Here is an 18,690-nt window from a genome sequence, read left to right as displayed (position 1 = left end):
TAAGAATTTAATGTTCAATAAAAATTTAGTTTCAGTTTCTCACTTCTACATACCCTATTTTTTACCATTATTAATGCTGTTAGGAGAGCAGGACATTGATTGTTGTGTTTATTGTGGCTGAAATTATATATTAACAGAAACTGTTTTATCAAAATGTATATTGGCTACAGTCTTAGAAGGAAAACCATTAAAACAAGTTTCAAATCAAGGCTAATTTCTTTGTTTAGTTGTATGAATAGCATATGATTATCTTAACCAAATTACTTGTCTACTTTTTCTCTTTCTAAAGAGTGTTTATAAGCCTCTTTGAAAAGAAAACAGTAATTTCTGAATTATTTAATTCGATTATGCATTACTAAAACACTAAAAACTCAATACCCAGTGTCTCGCCATTGACTGCTAATTGTTTCTTCCTGCGTGATTGAACCAAATGGGATTGCCATGTTTTCTCTTCAGGGTAATACACTGCTTCAACAGATACATACATAATAAATAATTATTGATAGCTATAACCTTCATTTTTATTTTCACAATTAATTAAATGAGAGGCTCAAGCAAGGTGTGCTCTGTTAAATGTTTTGCCCTCTAGTGGTTGAAAGAATAAAAGAATATAAATTCTGAAACACATTTGAACTAAAAAAACTCTGAAGGTCTCTCAAGGAACCAAAGGGTTGCATTAGGAATTCAAGGGTCTGCCTGCAAGTCTTGTCCAAAAATGGGATTCTCCAAGTGATTAAAAAAAAAATCAAGACACGGATTTTTCATGGAAGATGGTTCTCAATAATAAACTGACCAAACTTCCTTATTCACTTAGAACACATTCCGTTATCAATGTTTATCTTGTCTTGATTATTTTTGTACCTGAATCTATACGAAACCACATTATTTAGAACTATGTTCTACACCTGGGGTGACAACCTCTCAAATCAATATCCTTACAGGAACCTATTAACTGTTGTTTCTACTAACTAATGAAAAAACTTAGGGAGTTCTGCCAGTCTTAAAAGGAAACTAGAAACTGATTTTTAAATGTCCATGCCAAACAAATAAAAGGATAATATATGGAGCTTTTATATTTGATACTTATGAAATGAGGGAAAACAAGCTCCCCTTCTAGACTCTAGAAGGAGAGTCTTATAGTTGAGGCAAGAGTGAAGTTGGTTGTAAAAAAATATTCTTCAAACTCATACATAATCTAAACATATAAATATGAATGACCTTCAAAATCATCTGTACAGGCACCATTAAAGTATGTTAAAAGATACAATTCATAGATTACTAATATAAACTTTTACCCAATACAAATTCATATTTTTTATTACTCTAATGTGTATTTAACCTTGTTGGATGAAAACGAGGCATTCATAAAGAAAATTAAACAAACACTCAACTTTGGTCATTTGTTCAGATATTCATCAGTCTTTAACTTCAGTTGATAAATATCGTCCTAAATCTGTTTCACTTGAATAATCAGTATTTTCTATTTTAGCTTTACTTAACTCAAGTTTTTCAAAGAACAACTGTGAATGAATATAGAAATTTTCTTCACGGTTGTCATCTTATCACAGTTCATTCTTATCTTAAAATTATGAATTTGTTAAGCTCTATAAGCACTATGTGATATGTGATTAATGACATAAAATATATCTCAAGTCCCTGACATATGAACAGAGAGAAATCATGTACTTTATAGATTAAGAAATTCAATGAGCCCAGGATTCAAATCCTGCTCTGAATTTTAGTTACAAGTAAGTTAACAAAGAAACCGAGAGCCTCATTAAACACCAATCATAGTACTATGTTTAATATTTTATAAAAAACATTAAATTTATTTGGAAGCTTGAAAATACCTCTGTTCTTTTGTTCCATAGCCAACTGCTTCTCAAGTGTTTCCCTTAGTTCTCTTTCCCTTAAAAAATCCATCTTCAGCTCTGTTTTTTCCAGTTGGACCTGTTTTTCTTGAGCTCTGGCATTATCTATGGCAACTTTCAAGAGTCCCTGTACAAAGAAGGCATTCAGAATTGTAATATTTTGGTACAAAGCACATTTCACTCATTACTTAAAAGCATTTTAAAAGGAAATAACCTACTTATCAAATTCTTTCATTTTTGTTATATATTAACTCTGTTCTCACTAGGACCTAAAACACAAAACCTCTAAATCAAATGAAACTTTTTAGGTAGACAAATACTTATGGAATGCAGATTAAAGAGCCTCTAGCTAGTATACCTAGATCTAAAGCTAAATGAAAACAGCAGATAGGAATATCTAAAAAACAACAACTGAAAAAAAAATATGTTGAAACTCTTCTATAAGTAATTATTGATATGGTTTATATGACCTCAAGTGTTCTTGGGTTTACCCACCTATCTTGGAGCTTCTCCAACACTCCTTACCGAAATTACATAAGATGCAGTGGTCTTCTTTGCATTTCTCCAGCCATCAATTTGCCTCTGCATCAGGGACTTAGCTGTTTTTGCTGCTCTCAGATGTTTCCCTCAGGATTTTTATATGGTTCATGACCTTACTTCGTCTTAACTCAGGAACCACTCAAGAAAAGCCTTCTCTTGCCACTATTTCTAGAATAACTTTCCAAACCCACTTTGCTCTCGCCTCTGGAGAATACACCATAGTATTTATTATTATGTACTATCACCATATATTTATTTGTTTCCTTCTTTATGTTGTGTCTCCACTAAAAGGTAAGTTCCCTGAAGCAGGGGCACTTTCACTCATTTGGTACTACATGACCAAGACCCAGAGAGTATTTACAATTTATATGAGATATAAAAACATTATAAATAAAAATTATATATGTATATATTACTTGAGATATATATTTAAGAGGTCCAAAACTTAGTGACTAAAGAACACATATTTTTGGAGTTGATCAAAATAGTTATGAGAAATAGAGAATGATTTTTAAGGGACTATTTGATAGCATTCAAGATCTATAGTAAAAGCAATGTACTTATTTATACAACTGATTATGGAATCCTTTTTATATAATTTGATTTTATATATAATTTGATATTTTATATATAATTTTCATGTTAATTAAAATATAGTAGTAGTCTGATACGTTTAAATAAAATAAGGACATGCAAAATATAGAAAAAATTCTCACATAATATATAAAAAACATTCATAACTTCTAGGTTACTTTAGGAGATTATTAATATGATTATCAATAAATATTAGAGTTGAAATTTCTATCAATATCAACTCAGCAACACAAAATGTTATCTTGAAGTAGAAAATATTTTGCCTCACGTGAATTCTTGTAATAAGTGGATATGAGACAGGATTTTTCAGTGAAATTATAAATAAAAAATGGGAGTTGGTGCCATTTGCATATATATTCTAGGATGTGACCCCTTTGCAAGGGGCAACATAAGCAGCTTGGATCAGAAATTTCAACCCCAGCTTGACTTTGAAGCCAAGAGTTATGAACCCTTAGTTCAGTCCACTAAGGTAGCATTGTCCTGACACAATTTTATTCTCTTTTCAAGCACATATAAACTATTTTATATTTGTTATATGAGTCACTGAATTTCCCAGTTATTTCTTGTGATATAAAAGAAGTTTTAGGATTTCTACGTGACACTTCACCCCTCCCCACTCTTTTGTTTTTTAACAATAAAGTGTAGTCGGTAAGGAAACTGCCATCTTAATTCAGCAACATTCCTGTGTATGTTTCTTCTTCATCAGGAACAAACAATTAGTAACAAATGAAAGAGATCATTACATCAAGTGCCCTTTTAGATCACCCCAATTAAAACTTTAGTTTAGCTGTATTTTAATTCTAAGATACCAAATTCTAATTTTCTGCTCTGATTGCTCTTGTTGACTTATCTTTGAAAGATGTACTCTCTGTGCAATGTCTAGAGATTATTTAGCAAGATGCCAATGTTGGCACCACTTAATGTGTTGATTGGTTGTATTATCAGTAGCTGTTTAAAATAAATTACTATTAAACTATTATTGTCCTTGGCTGACAAAACACAATATTTTGGTGTTCTTTAAATATGAAACAATCATTATGAATAAACATGTTGAATAATGTTAAACTGCAACTCTAATTTGTGTAATTTTATATTAATATTGTTATAAAATATGAAGCTAAGAGAATTTGTGTTTACTGTTTCCTTTTGCTACAGTTGCTGCTAATATTGCTAATGGTAATACATTACCTATTCCTGCTGATTATATCTGAAAAATATTAGCTTTTAGGATACAATACCCTCTAGGGACTCCTTATAAGCTATATAAAATTAAGTTTCATTTTTAGACTTTAAATCAGTGCACATCAGTAGGAGTTCAGTGTGAACAAAAATCTGCACTATAGCCAAACTGATGCATATGCAAAATTATGTTATTGCCCCTGACAGCTTTGCAAAAAAAAAAAAACACTTAAATTTCAATACAGCAGGGGACTGGGAAAAGCAATAGCAAGTAGTGTTCACATCTACAAATCATTAGGAAACCATTTAACCATCAGTGTTAATGTACTTTCAGATTTGTGTGACTTTTTTAAGTTTCTCAGGTAGATCACAATAAATGTTGATTCTCATGAGGACATGCACTATTGGGCAAGATTTTGTGATGATAATATGAACACGACAGTAAACGACCAAGGTTTAAAAGTTGAATTTTTCTCCAAGAGAAGGCCAATTTTCATGATGATGAGGTTGGACAACGATAAACTATGTCCAATATATTTTATTTAAATTTCTTTCGTGGCACAGTAATTGTAAGAGATAATGATTGTATGGCTTCAAATTTCTTTTCCTATAAGTGAGGCATAATGATTGTCATAATACACTACTGTTTTTATCTAAAATATGACTACCATGTAAATTAAATTATTTTTATCATTTTTAGAGAATGAGTCTATGTCTATATATAATTTGTGTGTGTGTGTGTGTGTGTGTGTGTGTAGACTCTTGGAGGTGCTTTTGACAAAATGTAGATGTAGATAAATTATTTCCAGTTAGATTCTAGAGGTAAATGTTACTTGTTCCATATTCATATGCAATATAATATTATTTCAGAATCAGAAGATAAACAAGATTCATCAAATATCTCTGAATGTCATGAAAAATTGTGTGGTTCTAATAGAGTACAATACCGTACTTGAAGGGGATTTTAGCTATTGCCTATTCTAACTAATAAAACCTTTTTAGAAAACCAAATCAGGGATCAGATGACATGCCCAAATCCTAAACTAGTGAATTGACTAAGCTTACATCAGAACTCCTTGGCTATTTAACCTTTTTTAATGTATTTTTTTAACGTTTCTTTCCAAGATGAGAGGAATAGAGTTTCTTGAAACCAGGAACTTTCATAGACAGAAGAAAAAACAATGTCAACTGATATATTTTCAAAGAATTCTTGTAAAAAAAGATACAACTATAATTGGTTTAATGCTAATGTTATTCTCCAAAGCCAATCAATAATGAAGTTCTTGTCAAAAGCACCTTCTGGCATAAGTCTTTTCTGTGATTCATATGATCGTGTGTAATAATATGGGAACATGAGCAATCAACCCTCCACTACCATTGTGTTACCTTATTCAATTGGTTTATTCACCTCCATTTTCTCATTTGTAAAATGATGTTCAGAAAGCTAGTAAGAGGGAGACGGTTGTCTCAGTATCAGAATTTATAGTCCCGCTTCTCTGACTTCCACCGAAAGCAGAAGAACGAGTGACTGAAACAACCACCAAAGGTGAGTGATTTAATCAATAATCCCTATTAAAAAAACTCAAAACTGGTTAAGAGAGAGTCTGTGTTGATCAACATACTGATGGTGTGTTCAGAGAGGTCACGGAAGCACGTGTCCCTTCCCATATCTCTCAATCTAGACACTGATGGCTGCTCTTGAGTTATATTCTTTAAAAATGAACTGAGAACCTAGTAAATAACATGTTTTCTGAGTCTGTGGGTTACTTTAGCAAATTAATTTTAAGCAAGCAGAGGGGTTGGGCAAAACTCTGCTTTATAGTCAGAAACACAGTTTACATCTACACTTACCACTGGCAGCTAAAATGAGAGCTTGGACTGTCTTGTGTGACTAAACTCTTAACTTGTGGGGTCTGACATTATCTCTAGGTAGGACATCCACCTGGGTTTGCAGAACTGTTTAGTGTGGGAAAACTGTCCTAATTTGATGATCAGAAGTGTCAGAGATGGTGTGATAGCAGGGTATTGGGAGTAGAGGAGACACCCAGGAATGTTTCCCATTATAATGACACATTAAGGTAGTTCAATAAATATTACCTTTACTATTATTATTATCATTGTTGCATATAACACAAATTAATAAATATGGTAAACAGTGCAGCTTTGAAGTGACTAATGATTTCTTTTTTTCATCTTAGGAAACCATGTAGAATATTGGCTATAGTTTACTGTATTTTAATGATCTCTGTTTACAAATTGATGATAGTAACAAAGGAGGAGAAAGCATAATACATAATCATGGTTAAAGGTAAAAATATATCATGTAAAACCAATATATCTGATCTTGATCTAGCCTTATTTTTTTAAGTCAATGTATTATTTCATTTTTTCTTGAAAACTTTTTTTTCTAACTCTATAGCTTAACACTATTATACTTGAAATTATGTAGTAATAATGCAAATAAAAAACCTTATAATTTCTCTTAAAATTAAAATGCATAAGATTATTGTCATGACATAGAAATATGAAGACTGGGAGATATATAATCATAGTATGTTAGGCTTTACACTAAGTCTAATTCTTCATTTTCTTGCCTCAAAAGCAAAACCAGAGACTACTTCTTACAATTATAGTTGGATTATATTTATTAGATCATGGTGACTCAATCTGGTTAAAACAATTCACTGTGGTTTCAATATTCCTTTTAGACCTTCCTTGATTGTTTCATTTCTCCATATAGGCAAACCTTGGTAATTAAACTCCTACTATATATTCCTTCATGGCATATGTCTTCAATGATAAACTCATAATTAATTACATTGCTGATTTTCTATACTTACTTTATATTTCCTATTTTTACTTAATTACCTATTCTTGATTTAATATTTTTAAATTATTATAAACAATCCTGTAATAAAATAAACAATGAGAAGTATTTTCTCTCAACCTTATATAATTAGGTTCTACTTATGGTTTTAGCATGAAAGCTCAGACTGAGAATAGCAGTTAAATTTCTGCTTAGAATGTATTTAAATGGTAGTCAATGCTTAAAAGTATCATATCCAGTTAGTTTTGATGCTAAAATTCTACTTTCCTCACCAAAAATCTCACAGGAGTCTCTTCAGGGACATATTTGAATGCAAAAGTCATAATGAAAGATTATTCAGATTGAAAAAAAATGCATTAAAAGTCAATCTGTAAAAGTCTTAATCAAAATCTAGAATATACTTATATCATTCACTAATGTGAAATCTCTACAGCTTAGTGTAGATTTATTTATTCATTATTATTTTTAATCTCTGAAACAGTCAAGTTTATAACTTCCGGATTAGTAAAGATTGGGTGCTTGGATGTGTATTTTCAAATATGAGTATAAAGTGTTTTTCTACATGTCCTCCTTTAAAACACAAAAAATACATTCATCATAATTAAATTTTGATACTGGTGTCATTTGCAGCAACCATTACAAATTTTAAAATTGAGAATTATCAAAGTATAGAACATCATAAAATTACACTATTGAATATTAAAATAATAATTTCTTAAACATATTATTGTGAAGGATCTTTGAATCATTACTTGTAGAAAAAACAGATTTTATATACATTAAATTTAAATATTGTCCATTGTCTTAGGCTTAATTAAAAGAGTACATATGCATTGATAAATGTTCACTTTCAGATCTGGAATTGTAGGATTTGAAAAATATAAAGTTCAACAAAATTCTTTGTTACTACTATTCTGATAAAATACCTCTAAAGCAAATATGGACCTTTAAACTTACCATAGAAAAAGTATGTTACCATTTTGAAACAGAAAGCAAAGAACCCCATTATATGTAATTGAAATTGCAGAGGAAATTGAGGTAGGCAGAATGTAATTACCCAAATTAGAATTTGGACAAAAAGCACATTTTATACCATATGTCCAATCAGTCATACTATTTAAACATTCGTTGGGATTCCTAAGCAATTACTATAAGTCAATAAATGTGACAATAATAAAAGAAAAGCACTTAAGACCTTCTGTAAAATAATGTCAAAATATTAATGACCATAAATCCAGTATGAATGTTTGTATATGTACATGTATGTCTTGTGTGTGTATTACTGGGCATGGAACTCAGTAAGATCTTTAATATCTATTTTACCTGATGTACACAGATGTACATGGCCATATACATGTAGATATCTTAAATATATTTAATAAATATATACACATATATATGTAAGATTAAGTGGAGAAGTAAATCTTATTTTTAATGATGTGTTCACATAGTTCATGTTCTAACTTTATTGGATTCATATCCCTATGATGATTTGGAACTAGAAATAAATAATCTAGTTTGTCTTGACTATTGTCCTATCATCAACTCTTGCTAAAATATGTTCTCAAGGCTTATGGTTAGAGAGTATTTTAAATCTAGAGACACCATAATAAAATAAATTATTTGTATAAAATCTGTACATTTTAGAACTGAGATTTTCTTATCTTCCTTGATTTACTTTTTTTGAAAGAAATAATTACAACTTAATGTAAACTTCAAATATGGAAAACATTTCCAGTCTGGGTATAACAGGCCTGGTGGAGGAATAGTATTAGATAGTATTGACTTAGAAATGTGATGTTAACATATAATGCCAGAATCCATGTATAAAGCCATTCTAATGAGCAGGGTGGTTTGTGTGGATGAAACCCAGAAATGTTTTCTCTGCTGAAACTGGAATTTTCGTTAGAGTGGATATGTAACACATAGAATGCCTAACTTTTTCTTTGCTTTAAATGGAGTCATATAGATAAGAAAACAAATTTTTCCCCTACTTTTAAGAGTAAATTCAGAAACATTTGGGGGATATTTTTTGAAGGATTTAACAAAATTTAATTTAACAAAAGATAACCATTAAGAACTTGATCTCATAGAAAACAATAATATGGGTCAAATTTGGGGTAAAAAAAGTCCTATATTTTAAAATACAATCAATGATTCAGCCTTGATTAAATTTAGGTTAGACTGATGATTTATTTCAATTACTGAGATATAAAACATTAAAGTTGAATACAGTTCCAGAGACTCTAATTACATTAGTATTAAAAATGCCATATTAATAGATGAGAAGATATGTTACATTAAAGGCCTTCTGCTATGTCCTTGGAGAGGTAAATAAAATTAATTACATTTCTCCTGGGAGAAAGTTTAATATAGTAGGAAATGTGTACAGAAAAGTATCACTAAGGAAGGAATGCTAGAGTAAAAATTAAAAATAAATACCAGTGCATTATCTGCAAGCACATTCTTACTAGTAGCTACTCCAAATATGGAGTAGATGGCAAAAATCTCCATCTGGGTTCCACATGATCACTTCATGTGTGGGCAAGAAAATTCTGCTTTCTTTTATCCCAAACACTCTTAATATTTTGGCTCCATGCTCTATGTTATTGTTAACTGCAAGTATTTTTGATTCATAATGTACTGTACGTAAAATATACATCCTGGGGACTACATAGGAAATCCGTGGAAAGTTTTGTATAGCTTTTTGAAGTCTATTCTTTGAAGAAACCTTATTAACTGAAACAAACTTATGAAAGAAGGGATTTTTTTTAATTCTTTTATATTAGACACATTTTAAGTGACTAAACATATCATTTCCTCACTGGAAGGCCGGCAGTTTAAAAATAACTAAATATTTATTAGAACTGGTGTGCTGTCATTTAGTAAATCACACAAACCTAAACAGTTAGATTCCTCCCATTAATAGGCTACAACTAGAGCATTTAAGCAGAACGGTTTTTAAAATATCCATGTCATTTTCATCTAAGTTTTTATTTTGCCAGAACACTATTTTTGAGCATTTCTAGACCAATTTGATTACTGTAGCAATTTTCAAATCTTAAATTGCTAGAAAAAGTTCAACACCATGGTTCAGTCAATCTCATGAACGGATTAAGTTAGAAAGGGATGAATTTGGTGAAAATCTAAAACTGGACCTTCTGTGTTCCTTTCTTCCAGATTGCAAAAAGGCCTACCTGTATGTTGGTCAGAAGGGTCTCTATGGAAGACAATCCATCAGGAAAGAGAAAAGGAGATGGGAAACCTGGAGGTAGTGGTTGTCCATGGCCAGCTAGAGAAAGTTTGTCAAGGCTGTCTCTTGCTGTTGGTGTGGAAAGCGGGGTCTCATCTGTATGTGATTGAAACAAAAATATAGAACAAGTTACGCTTGTCTGTTTTTATTAGACCTCAGTAATGGCTTCCCTAGTGGTTTCCAGAACATTTATTGCAAATTGGTTCCTGCTATCAGGAGAAAATGCTTTCTGCTGAATTTTCTTTAATGAAAAAGCTGTGGAGATACAACAAGATAACATTAATGAGTAACTTTATAAGCCTTTTAAATGCAGTCTCTAATGAGACTGAGTTTACAGTGCCATAGAATCTTTTTAAAACAAATATTATCTCATATATAGTTGTGATAATATATTCAGGCTGACTTTATGGGCACCTTCCCAATTATCTCATTTTAGTCTATTCTATTTGGATTGACAATAGAATATTTCTAGAGCATCATATAAGAGAAATGCTTTGGATATTAGTATGTTTCCCAATTAACCCTTCCTTCATATCAAATTTTTGTTCAAATATATTCTTAAGAATCTACAAAAGAATGTACAACATTTGTCCATATCTGAAAAGAAATAGTAGAATGCAGAACTGTTCTTTCTAAAACATAATTGAATTGTTCAATGTCATTGAAATTAAAGATTTAATTACTTTGATCATAAATATCTTTTAACTTCATGTTAAAAAATAGCATTTTGTACATGAAAAAGTAATCTAAGGAAAGGATAATAAAATACAAATTCCACAACAATATTAGATTAGAAAATAAAATATAAAACCTTAGATAAATTAGCCTTTACTTTTTTTTAATTTTTTTTTAATATTAGTAGCAGTTATTTTCTTTTTTTAAGGATTTTTATTTATTTATACAAGAACTGGGGTACAGGCCAGAGGCACAGGAGGGTGACAGAATTCACCAGAGACAGAGCGGGGAGCAGAACAGGCAGATGACCAAAGATACTGTTGAGGGGAGCAGCGGGCAAGGCAGGAGAGGTCTGCCACGCTACGTGGGTTTTTCCCTGGCTGGCCAGGATTCGAACCTGTGCTGCAGAGGCTTTGGATTGCTTCACAGTGCAGTGCTCAACCCAGTGTGCCACCGGGAAGGCCCAAGCCTTTACTTTGTTTATTGAATATTTCAACATCTAATTAGAGAGATGATCAGATACAGATGCTTTTTATTCTCACAGTAATTCTATCCACTGTTCTTTACTATTTAAACATCTTCACGATTTTACTTTTGATAGATACAAATTATAGCATATTTTAGTTCACTGTGTCATATAGAAAGTTTCATTTATGGCAGAATTCTCCATTTTATATTATTTTCCTATTTCACCCCAGGAAAATTAATCAGAGCAAAGTATTTGCACAGCCCTGATAGTATCTCTCAATTTTTCAAGTAGCTAAAAACTTTAGCACATTTGCATTTATGGTTATAATTTGATTTCACCATTTTCCTTGATCATTCCTTTATTTTTCAGTACAACACCAATCCACACAACACATTCTGCAATAACCTTTCTCTGGAGCAAAAATATTATGGTAGTTGCCATACTTTCCCTGTCTCTAATGTCAGAACATGTTAAACTCATCTCCCTCACCTTTTCACATTTCTAGGTAATGAACTAAAAGGAAAGAAATGTTGGGGAGGGGAGTAATGGACATAAGACCTTCTATTAATTGTACTCCTCTCAGGCTCATGTCTCACTCCTCTGCAGTTTCTCCTTTACTCCCTCTTCTGTTTACTTACTGACAGATGATCTGAGCCAGAAAGTACTAGAAGCAGAAGTGGAGTAAGCAGCTAAAGTAGGACTCATTGTGTCTTTTTTTTTTTTAATCGCACTTGTCACCAGGGTGACAGTGAGGGGTAGGGCTACTGCATGGCTAATGTGATCAAGGTGATCTTGGACATCATTTACCTAGCTGTCATAAATTACTCCTCCAGACCAAGGCTGCTAGTGTTTTCTCATAATAGCTCTGAAAAGGTGCTTGTTAAACATCTCTGTGCATGTGAAATTGTTTAAGAATGAGAGCAATATTTTTAGATCAGCATCACCTTAGCTGTCACATGTTAAAGAAAATGTAGCTTAATAGATCATGGTGATAATAATTGCTTGTCTCTTCAAGAAATGCTTAGATCCAGATGACCACCTGAGTTTGCTTTCAGCTTTACAGTCTATGACTCCACAACACTTTAAGGTTATCTAAGAAAAAAGCATCATATGTATGTACACACACACACACACATTTGATTATAAGTCCCATTATCCACATGACTATTTAACTTCAATACATTCATACTTGACTGTGTTGCCTGTTGTATGAATTCATTCATTAAATCACTCTCCATACATGCATTTGTGTAGTCAATAGCTACTTAACATGAACACTGTATAAGGTACTGAGAATAAAATGCTGAAAACACAATCTGCAAGTCTCAAAAAGTTCATTCATCTATACTAGAATCTATTGTTAGGTAGTTAATTACCATAATTGGTAAAACATTTTATCCTCCATTATTATTCTGTTAACTAAGTCATGTTTCATGTGTTTGTGCATGCACATGTCATGTTTATTTTCTGCAGTTGCTCCAATGGAATATTCTTCTTGGTCCTCATGGTTTCAATTATATGTGAATAGATTATCATTTGGTATAAACTCAACTAGTGTCATTCACTTATCACTTTACATACTAGAGATACTGAGTTATTTTAACTCAGCCTCTAATTAAGAAAAAGTCTAATTTTAAGACTGCCTATGAAATGGAAGTGATTATTAAGATAGACATATGTTTTCAAAAAGAAGACAAAGATCAAACAAACACAACTTTTTTTTTTTTACTATCTAAGGAAAAGCTTACATCTATGGCAATTAACATTATAAAAAGTTTCATTTAGTCTTCCTACAAAGACAGTAAAATTGAGAACATAGTTCTTCCTTCTGAATTAATAGTGACCTTCTATACCCTAACTATTCTAAGATTAAAGCAAAAATTTGAAAGGCCAGACAATGTGGAAGATAATTTTGTGGTCACATAATCTGCATTGAATTCAAACAGTGAATGATGATGAAACACAAATTCACAAACACCTTTTTCAATCTGATATATCTGAACAGATTTTTTTAATGAATGTTATCGTTTAAAATAGTTGCCTTGTCAGATGCTATGATCTCCGGATAACTATAGCATTTGCAATGTCATCTGATTTTTTCCCTTATTTTATATCCTTATTTACATAAGGATTTATTTCCTTATATTTTATTTTTAAATAATTTAAACTTTCAGAAAAGTTGCAAGAACTGTAAAAAAAAAATTCCTCTAGACCCCTGTTGTGGATTGATTGGAACTGCTTCCCTCTCCCCATTTTATGTATGTCCATGCCTAATACACATAAATTAGTAATGCTAGCTTGCTTGGAAAAAGGGTCTTTAATTAGAGATGCTATTAAATTAAGGGTCTTGGGCTCATCATGATGAGGGTGGAGGTCATCATGAGGGGCTCTAAATTCATTGATAATTATTCTTATAAGAGAAAGACAGAGAAATGATTGAGAGAGAGAAAGAGAGGAGAAAGAAGTAAAGCGAAGGGAGACAGATACAAATTTTACAGCCCAGCTCAAGGCATGCTAACAGCTACCAGAAATTAGAAGAGGTGGAACAGAATCTTGGAAGCAGTTCATCCCTACTGAAACCTTCATTTTAGACTCCTGACCTCCAGAACAGTGAGAAAACAAATTTTTATTGTTTTAAGTCACCAAGATTGTTTTAAATTACTTATAGCAGCCTTAGGAAATAAATTCAAATCCGTACTCAAATTCACCAATTGTTGACATTTTGCCACATTTGTATATTAATTATTTTTCTGTCTCTCTCTATCTTGTTCTATGTGTGTAGGTATGTGTGTTTGAACCACCTTCCCCTTTCAATTATTAAGACTTCACTGCATATTTCAAAGACATACTCTTTCGTGACCACAATATAAAATCAACAAAAATAACATACAGAGAATGCTATACTTCAGTCAAGAGTACATATTCTAATTCTGTTATCTGTGAGTTGTTTTATTATAAAGAGTAACATATGAAATAAGTATTTTGATGTATTTGGTGAGAACTTATGGAGTATTTTCTCTGAGCATGTCATAGGTATGTAGTAGCTTTTAAGATGACCTTTGATGAGTTTTCCCTCATGTTATTCACATCCTGTCTAGACCCTTTCCTAGTCTGAGTTAAACCTAGCAAAGGCATACAACACATGATGTACGTGTTCTTTCATGATTCACTTATGAGTGTGTTTCCTTTTCTCTCTCTCTCTTCCTCCCTCCCTCTCTCTTTTTTCCCCTCCCTCCCTGCTTTTTCCCTTACTTTACTCCCTCCTTTCCTCTGTCATCAGGTAGAAGTTAGATGAATGGAAGATGAATCTCCCTGACCAGTCAAGTCTTTAGATAAGGAAGATAGTTTTAGATAAGGCAGGTGCTACCCAGACAACATGACTGCAACCTTATGAGCAATCTTAAGAGTCAGTTACATTACATTGTCCTTTATTCTTTTGCAGGCCAGAGTTGTGGGGGGTGAGAGGGTTCACCAGAGACAGAGTAGGGAACAGAACAGGCAGATCAACTGAAATACACTGCTGAGGGGAGCAGCGGGTGAGTCAGGAGAAGTCTGCTGCGCCATGTGGGTTGCTCCCTGGCCGGGGATCGAACTCATGCTGCAGTGGCTGTGGTGAGTCTCATAGGTTGCGTCTTAAACCCTTGTACCACCAGGAAGGCCCTGTCCCTTATTCTTGATGCACAGAAATTATGATATTTTAAATGTTTGCTGCCTTATGCCATTAGGTTTTGATTTAACCCCTCAGGTACACATAATTAAACAGGGTATAATACTTTTTTAGCATATTTTAGGAAATGTAAGGAAAGATGGCTTAGCTCCAGTTTCTATCAGCCACTGCAAACATGTAACAATCTCTTCAGGCTTAAATTTCCTTGATTTAAAAAAAAAAAAGCAGTAGATATAATTCAATGTTACCTCAATACAGGTAAATAAATAAATTTTAAAAATAAATTTAAAATCTAGCAGGTTCAAAGAGAAAAAGACTAATATCAGTCAAATATAAAATTCCAAATTTCCTATTATTTGTCATAAAAGTTCATAACAATTATTTAAGTGGAGTTTTATTCCATATTGACATGACAGTGATACTACATCAGTTTGGAATCAGAATTTTAATGCTTTATTATAAATGCCAATAATATATGGAAATCTAGGCAATAAATGAAAAAGAATGTGTCCCACAAAAACAAAATTCCAAACCATACTATCGATTATTGAAGTATACAAACTCCATTATATAAAGATCCTTAAATTATCTTCCTTCGTTTTATCATTTAGAAAATATTTCAGCTGAAATCTCCCAACACTTGAGATGGCAAATTAGATGCACGGAAGGGGCTCATTTTCTTTGGAAAATAGAAAACATTTTCAAAAGCTGCATTAACTAGTATACTATTTTTTTAAATACTCCATATATATATATATAAGGGACTAGCTATTATACCAGTTCCCAAAAGAGCTCTTGTTAGTTTTAAATTCCTAAGAAAGAGCAGTTATTAACTTTAAAGTATCCTTCCTTGTATTTCAATTCACTTAAAAGGAACTACAGGTATTTCCTAAAGGAAAATAGAATAGCATATTTACATTTAACAAATAGATTCATCTTTTCATCAGAAAAAATCTACTTATTAACAAGTTATGTGATAACTATAGTGACAATCATAACAATAAATTAATAATAAATTAACATCAATTATAATAATAGACAAAGAGAAATCAGAAATGGAAGAGAATGCTCTTAAAAATCCCAAATTAACAAAGTATGAAAAAAGAGATATTTCAATCTCATCATTTCACTTTTCACTCCATTCATATTTTAAATCATTTATCAATAAATGACTATCAGTAAGATTGATGTTCTGTAAGACAAACTTTTCCCCCTCCAATCTTATCAAACATAACAATTTAGCAGGATATCCTAAGGAACAATGTTGTTTAAAAAAATAATAGCCCTCTACTTTTAAAATGTTTTCTTTCCTGTTAATGAAGTCTAACTCAGTTGTTATTTTCATAACTAATCCCTTTGGGTTTGAATCATATATTCTCTTTCAAGTGTGTGTGTGTGTATGTGTGTGTGTCTTTTTGTCTCCACTCTCTTTTATTACATCATAAATTCCAGGTACAAAAATACTCACCTTTAGAGAACCATATATCTTATGGGTAGTCACATTTATTTATCTTCATGTGAAATAGAGAGTAGTATTTTAAAATGGAAAAATATCCATACTTAATATTTACAGATGAAGTATGAATTAGCATGAATTTACTAATGCTATACTAGCAAAGTAAGAAAAAATGTTGACAGAATTATAGAGAATATGGTACTTTCTCCCCAGAAGTGAATAATTATAAAAATATTTTTCTTAGTCATTTTGATAAATTTCCTTCACAATTGTATGAAAAGTTAAATTTATTAGCATATTTGTAAACTCATCAAACATATTATTCAACTGGAGTAGAGGCATGAGTAACTGAAATAAATAAGGATTTGTGTTTAAAAATTTACAATATAGGAAGACATAAAATGCAGTTCATTTAAACTGAATTCATTCATAATCTCAATCCTGGTTCAATTCTACTCTAGTCTTTCTAGGTTTAATTTGGCAATAGAAACAACTCATAAAATTGAATAAAGTGATCCGAAAATGTATTCTTGTAGCAGAAAATGGTAACCTAAGTTTTTTTCTTATTTTCATTTTCTCTGAAGATAAGGAATTCTGAAATATATTAAATTTATTTGCATCACTTTTATGTATCTATTCCAATTCTTATAAAATATCCAGCCAGAGGTATCATGAAATAAGGCTTATTTCCAACATCTAATTTTAACAGCATCTTACAAATTCTGAATTTAAGATGACAGGATAAATTTTTATAAAATTGCCACCTTAATGTGACACAGCAGTGGCAAAATGAAAAGCAATATCAGGTTAGATTCAGAAAGTATGAGTTCAAGTTCTGGCTCTACCAAGTACTAGAAAATAATGGAATAAAGAATTTATTTCATATTATATGAGAACCATTTGATTTATTTATTAAAAAGATGATTAAAACTCAAAGGATATAGTTTAAATACAATTAGATTTTTTATGAAAGTACTTTGTAAAATATAAAATAAATTATAAAGTATAACTGAATGAATACATAACAAATAAGTAAATCTACACAAATTTCCATCTTAAACCGGGCTTCAAAGGGCTGTAACAGAGGGAATTCTGTTCTTGTACCATAAGCCTGTGGATTTATGTTATATCACAGAGGCTTGCAACGATGAACTACGATGTTAATAACAAAATTATTATTATACATTATTAAAGTTGCTGTATACAAACTGAGACTGAGTTAATTCGGTGAATAGTTAAAATTAACTATGATAAATATAACTTTTCTTGAGAATGGCAAAAGAGTATGAATGTGTTTATGAACCAGATAACCTAAAAGAAATAGATAAGCTGACTTAGACAAAAAAAAAGAAAATACAGATTTGGGGGAAATAGACTATGAGGAGTTTCATATGAGCTTCGCTGAATATACTTGAAGAAGTATTAGAACTTTGGATTTTGAGTTTGTGTGAATGAAAATAAACATGCAACATGGGGATGAGATCACTGTAAATGCACATCTGTCAGGATGATACAGGTAAGCTATAAAGTAGGTCAAGCCCACAGTTCTGCCTAATTTGACATATGAAGTATTTATTGCGCACATATGCAACTTTCAGCTTGATCAATGTTTCTTAACTTTGGAGTAGTTCAACTTTCAGATGTTGATGAAAGTTAGAGGACACTCCAAAAAGGAATAAAGAGGAAATGGAGTCTCAGCTTCCAAACATGAAGTAAACAATCATCAACATGTGTTGAAATAATATGGGAATAAAATAAAGTGAGGCCAAAGCTGGAGAAGGACAGAACTCACAAAGAAAGAAAGTTTCTGTTAACCCCAAGGTTACACTACATTCATGATAGTAAAACAAAAATACTATCTACTGGAAAGAAAACCACTCTATGGGTTATAACACAATTTCATAGACATTATCTTCAGATAGGAGGAATCTCTAGGAATGTAGAAAAATATATATGATTTGTAATATCAATTAGTTTATTGTCAGAGATTGATTCAAATAGTACCCAGTGGTTGGAAAAAAAGTTATTTAGATGATGGCAAGTTGAGAGCAAGGAAGAAAAATAAAATCTTCAAGGCTGGGTGCATTAGAAATGGACACTGGATACAGGGAAAGATTTTAAAAGGAGGTCAGGAGGTTGTATGAAGAAACCTCACAGGA

The 18,690-nt window shown here is 31.6% G+C and overlaps 1 protein-coding gene across 1 annotated transcript in view; it reads right to left on the bottom strand.

The window, feature by feature from the left end:
- The window catches only part of DACH1 (dachshund family transcription factor 1), a 411,464-nt gene that overhangs the window by 28,968 nt on the left and 363,806 nt on the right, over nt 1-18,690 (bottom strand). Inside the window, 2 exon segments of the mRNA XM_054701972.1 lie at nt 1,851-1,998; nt 10,209-10,360. Of these exon segments, the coding sequence (XP_054557947.1) occupies nt 1,851-1,998; nt 10,209-10,360 (300 nt within the window).

Source organism: Talpa occidentalis, unplaced genomic scaffold (assembly GCF_014898055.3).
Source record: "Talpa occidentalis isolate TD23 unplaced genomic scaffold, MPIMG_talOcc4v2.1 talOcc4.5, whole genome shotgun sequence".
Classification (NCBI taxonomy): Eukaryota; Metazoa; Chordata; class Mammalia; order Eulipotyphla; family Talpidae; genus Talpa; species Talpa occidentalis.
The sequence above is the reverse complement of the archived record's forward strand: the minus strand, read 5'-3'. Positions and strand labels throughout refer to the sequence as shown.